Raw genomic sequence first — 5,415 nt, forward strand, 5'->3', positions numbered from 1 at the left:
TATTCATTGTAATGGAATATGAGTCATAAGTACATATATGAAACACACAAAAAAGGACTTTAATTACTGCATAATCCTACAAGAAAGTCCTCGTAACTAGGCAGTATAAATCACAGCTTTATAATTTAGTTCATTTGAGATGAGCAAGGTAAGTATCCCTTAAATATATCTGAGTAAGAGAAGTTGAAAGTAGCTCAGAGGCTGCTATGTTGAAGAATACCAGGACCTCAGATAATTCCACAGGCTTATGGTCAAGTATGAACAGAAAGACTATTAAAGTCTGTCAGAAGAGAGATGTATCTGTCTGAACAGGTAATAACCTAGCTAAAATTGTACTTACATACAAAGTGTTCAGAATTATTAAAGCTTCTTATAAATTACAGGGCTTTTTTTATCCTTACAATTGATTCCATAGTTTGTGACTGGTTTCCACCTGTTACAGGCAGAGTATAAGCCTTCTTTTATCCAGACATTTCAACTCACATTTGATCAGGTTACGTCACTACACACACAAAATTTTATTCAACGCATTCCAGTTTTCCATTTTTTCCAACGGATATTCTTGCTCTATATGAATAACATGCCTCAGAACTATAAATAAAATAAGCAATTTCAATGTAATAAGAAAAAAATACACAACTGTGGACTAAAAACAAAAGATCTAATTCTAGTTGCACCCTTTCCAACCCACTGAAAATACACTATATTCAAATGAAAAGGCATTTAATTTACTATTTGGAATATCCTTGATAAACACCAATTTTCTGTAACATCCCTGCACATCTGATACCCTCATGTATAATGCAAAAAAAGCTATTTCATTTTCATCTATTGACAGTGAATTTAATTTACCATTGCAGCTCTTTTCCTAGAACTATAACATTATTAATTCTGCAATCAAGCTCTTTTGAATGCTTTTATTTGCACTAAGGATTTTCACAATTCCACATTTTTTTCATCATAACATACCTTTTAAATATAAGAATGTGAATATGTCGGCAAACTTTCTTAATGCATAAGGAAAGTTTCAGAGACAAGGAAAGCCATCTACAAAACTACACTCACAGAAAACAAACTTTCGTAGGACATATCTAATAGATTACACCTTAGTTTAATAAATGTAATGTTTACCAAACATACTACATTTAATTTACATAACTAAATGACAGTTCCAACCATTCTAAAACCCTCTTATGCAGTACAGTGGTCCACTTTCTACCACCAAGCGATTGGCTATGAAAAAGAAATCCTCCAAATGTTTTGCTTACATTCATACCAGATGTCTTTGCTGTACTAAAGAACTCTTACTGAATTAGATCACTGAAAGCAAATCAGCTTTTCTTTCCTACCAAGAAAAAAAATAAGCAGTGTTGGTCCCCTCAGCACTGAATAAATATTTTTTATGGCCATAAATATGAAATAACCAAAAAAAAACTGCAGAAGCTACATGTAGGTAAAAGCAAATCAATTAATGTTTTATCTAGGAGATACACTATTAAACTTAAAATCCATATATTAAGTAGCAAAATGATTTTAAAAAGATAAAGATAAATGCATAGTACTATAAACAGTTTAAATTTAAAAAACACACTGAAAAGTTATAAAAAAAAAATTATACCACCTAGGAAACTTGCCATATTCCACTGGGTTACAGTACCTACAGTACCACACAAACTGTTAATATATTCTGATCAAATACAGCTCTTAATACAGCTCTTAAGTAACACAAATTTTGAAGCATTAGTTTACTTCTTACATAATAATATATTTCCTTGTCACAGTTATATTAAAAACACAATATTTTAAAAATCTGAAGAGGCAGCACTTGTCCTCTTCACTCCAGGGCCAACAAACAAAGCAATGAAGCAGAAAGAGGTACATAATGGATTTAGAAAGTAAATGGTCCATTCTTTAAGAAGCCTTTCTACCCACTCTTCTGAATTCACTCTAGTCTAATTGTCATTACAATTATTTCTGAAAACTTCAGAAGAACCCTATTTCCTGATGCCAGCTGTCTAGGTTTCTATCTTTAAATTTTAGAGTTTTTTTCCCTAATTAGAAAGAAGTATTTAGAAATACCCAGAAGATTCATCTCAAAATTGGTCTACATCATAGACAGAATATCAATTACAGAAACAAAACATAACCAAGAGTGAAAATACTCTTAAAATTTTTCCACAAATACTCTAATACATCAAATAAATAAGCAGTCTACACTATTAAGAATTTTTTCAATACAGCACACAACACAGGTAGATCTTTTATTTCCTTGGGGATTTATCAAACAATCTCTTCACCATTGCACCTACCTGGGTAAAAATCTTTGGACTTAGACAGCTTGATGGTGGCTCCAGTTTCTTTTTGCAACTGAACAATTGTCTGTCCTCCCTTCCCAATTATAGATCCAGCAGCATAACTAGGTATGAGAACCTTTAGAAAATACTGGCCGTCTTCTGAAAAATGCAAGGAAATATACTTCGTTAACACAATAATTTTAAACTTTGTATCCTCCCTCCACCCTCAAGAGAGAAAAAGAGCGATTAAAACATTGGGCATACAGCTGCAGGAAATATGGGGTTAATTTTTTTTTTTTTTTAAAGAACGAAAATAAGCCAATTACACTGAAAAATAAATATGTACGAAATGTTTCCCATTCTGTAGAATTTATACTTTCAAACTTGGAATTAAAATCTAAACATGTTCTATTATTTTGCAGCACTGTAGAAACTGATGACTAAATTCCAGTTGTTATTCCAAACATGGAAGTCTTCCAATTCTATCTGCAGTTACTATGGTAAAACAAAATGAACTGACCCTTTAACAAAACTTCAGAGATTTACACCATGACAAACCTTAACATATTGCAAAATAAATAAATAAAAAGACAGTAAATAGTGATGAGCTATATTTGTTTAACATGAGCAAACACATAAGGACTACAATTAGCCATTGCCTATATCCTACCTAAAGTATGCAAAACAACCATTCTCCTACCAAATAATCCACCCAAACTGTAGGGTGTATTCCAAGCCTTCAATAATTGCCAGGAAATAACTCAAAGTGATGTGGACTGCCAAATCTAACTAATCCTGGAGTATTTCTTTAGCACTCCTTAGTCTACTATGATCTCGTTTAAGCTCATTAATTAAAGGACCTTAAGAAGAATTTTGCCAATACTAAAAAGCTTAGGAGTCATTTACATCAAATACACTTAAAAGTGACCAGATGTTCCTTCCCCAAAAGAATCACAATTATTAAAACGAAGGGGGTAGATTAACCAAGAAAGATTGAAATGTTTTAAAAAAATAAAGCCAACTCCATAAACTTTAATTTCCGTCAAACTGATCATGTCTTAAATAGGAAACACCCCAGTAAATCCAGCTTCCTTATGTGAATGAACGTTCCAAATTTTTCGAGTGTGCCATTCGCAAGACCCCCATCCGTCTCTAATGTACGTGCTGTAGATAAATTCACCTCTGCCTCGATGCATTGGGTGCATTGTTAAGATGACTCCAGTGCAAATGAAGAAGCGATACCGGTCCCGTTAAAACTCATCTTCCCAAGAAGCGCAGGATGTTAACTAACAAGTCAGAGTACCAGACACCCCCACCCTCGTATGCACACCCCTGAAGACAAATCAGTGAAATATTTGCACCGACAATGTAAGTGCGGTAAGAGTATGCACTCTTCCAGATTTTGCATACTACTTGTGGCCCAAACCAAGGGGATGAAGAGAGCAAAACTCTCCGGTGCCCCAATCATTTGCTCTCCGCTACCCAAGTGCCATTTATTTATTTATTTAATCAGACTGTTAAATGCAGCGCGCATCTTCGGGCGGCCATCACCTCACTCGGGGTCATCCTCCTCCTCCTTAACGGACCCCCTTGCCCAGGTCTAGGATATTTAAATGGTCAGCCTTTCGACCGATTAAATGGAAAGATAGGTCTATTCCGAAAAACCGGTCGCCATTTTGATGAATGATAAACATAGAAATGGAAATGTGTCGGGGCCGGCGAGATGCGGGGCAGGTGCAGGGGAGGGGGCGCGAGGCAGGGCGCGGGAGCCGCCGGGTTCGGGCTGGAGGTGTCCGGGCCGCGGGAGGGAGGGAGGGAGGGCGGCGGGAGGGAGGGAGGCAGGGGCGGGCGGCGGGGGATGGGGCCAGCGGGGAGGTGGAAGCGATACCCACCGCCCGTATTGGTCCTCTTGGTGCTGCCGGCTTCAGGGGGGGCTTCCAGCGGCCTTTTCCGCGAGTCCGGCGGGTCCAGGTCTATGGGAACCCCAGTGTGGGTCCCGTTCTGCTGGATGGGAGCTGCCGCCATCATGTTTGCAGTTCCTGCCGCTTCTACGGGGAGAAGGTTCTCCCTTTTGTTTTGGCTTTTTCTTTTCTTTTTTTTTCTTTTTTTTTCTTTTTTTTTTTTTTTTTTTTTGCTTTTGGGGTTTCTTAAGGTTGTTTTGTTTTTGTTTTTTTTAATCGGATCAATAGAAATCTCTTTAGGAAAAAAAAGCAATGTTGCTGGTTTGTTCTCACTGGGGAGGGGGCAGGGCTGAGGAGCAGCTGCAGTGCAGTGTCAGAAAGGAGACAGGGGAATGGAGGGGGTGTGAGAGACGGAGGGTGAAAGAAGGAGAAGAAAGGAGAGAGGGGGAGAGAGTGGAGAAGGGAGAGGGGCGAGTGAATGAGCGGGAGGAGGGGAGCGGGGAGGACGGGCAGAGGGAGTGGGAGAGCGCGAGGGCTGGCGGGGCGCAGGGAGAAGCCGAGGAGGAGGGGAGAGTGAGGGAAAGAGTGAATGAGCAGGAGGAGGGGAAAGAGGTGGACGCGGAGAGAAGAGCGAGCGGCGGAGGAGGGCAGGAGCCGGGAAGGAGCGCGGCGGTCCCCGCGCCGCGCTAGCGCTGCGCTCGCTCCCGCTGCTGGTGCTGCCGCCGCCGCCGGAGCGGTTCTGCCGTTGCCTGGGCTGCTCGGCGCTGCTGCTGCTGCTGCTGCCGCCCGGTCTCGCTCATTATTTCTCCCGCTTGTGGGGGGGGGGGGGGCTGGCGGGGAGGGAGGGGGATGGCTGCGAGGGGAGGGTAGTGAGGGGTTGAGTTCGCAGACTCCCACACACTTCGAGCTCGGGTCCCTGCCTCTCAGCAGCGCCGCCGCCGCCGCCTCCCGACGCCGAAGTCTCAGCCTGCGGGGGCGGGGGCGGGGGGGTGGCCAGTGCGGGGAGCGAGAGTGTGCGTGTCTGCGCGGGAGTGAGCGCGCGCGGGCTGAGAGCGTGCGCGGGGGCGAGCGCCGGCGGCGGGGGCGGGGCCGGGGGCCGGGGCGCTCCTGTGGGAAGGGAGGGGGTGAAAGGTCACGGGTCCCCGGCAACACGGCTCAGGCAAACGTAAGCGGCTAGTCGCAGAAACCGAGGGGTCCAAGAAACCCGCTAGGCTGGAAGG

The 5,415-nt window shown here is 42.5% G+C and overlaps 1 protein-coding gene across 5 annotated transcripts in view; it reads right to left on the bottom strand.

Annotated features, from left to right (window-relative positions):
- NOVA1 (NOVA alternative splicing regulator 1) overlaps window positions 1-4,951 on the bottom strand; it is a 138,784-nt gene extending 133,833 nt beyond the window's left edge. Inside the window, exons 1-2 of one of the 5 annotated variants that reach the window (XM_004283105.3) lie at window positions 4,187-4,951; window positions 2,310-2,453 (exon numbers count right to left, since the gene is read on the bottom strand). In XM_004283105.3, coding sequence (XP_004283153.1) covers window positions 2,310-2,453; window positions 4,187-4,322 — 280 coding nt within the window. In that variant the 5' untranslated portion in view covers window positions 4,323-4,951. Of the gene's footprint in view, window positions 1-2,309; window positions 2,454-3,474; window positions 3,842-4,186 lie in introns of those variants that run through there. The other 4 variants (XM_004283104.4, XM_049705833.1, XM_049705832.1 and 1 more) reach the window with 4 other exon arrangements.
- Between the last annotated feature and the right edge of the window lie 464 nt (window positions 4,952-5,415).

Source organism: Orcinus orca, chromosome 2 (genome assembly GCF_937001465.1).
Source record: "Orcinus orca chromosome 2, mOrcOrc1.1, whole genome shotgun sequence".
NCBI classification, from domain to species: domain Eukaryota; kingdom Metazoa; phylum Chordata; class Mammalia; order Artiodactyla; family Delphinidae; genus Orcinus; species Orcinus orca.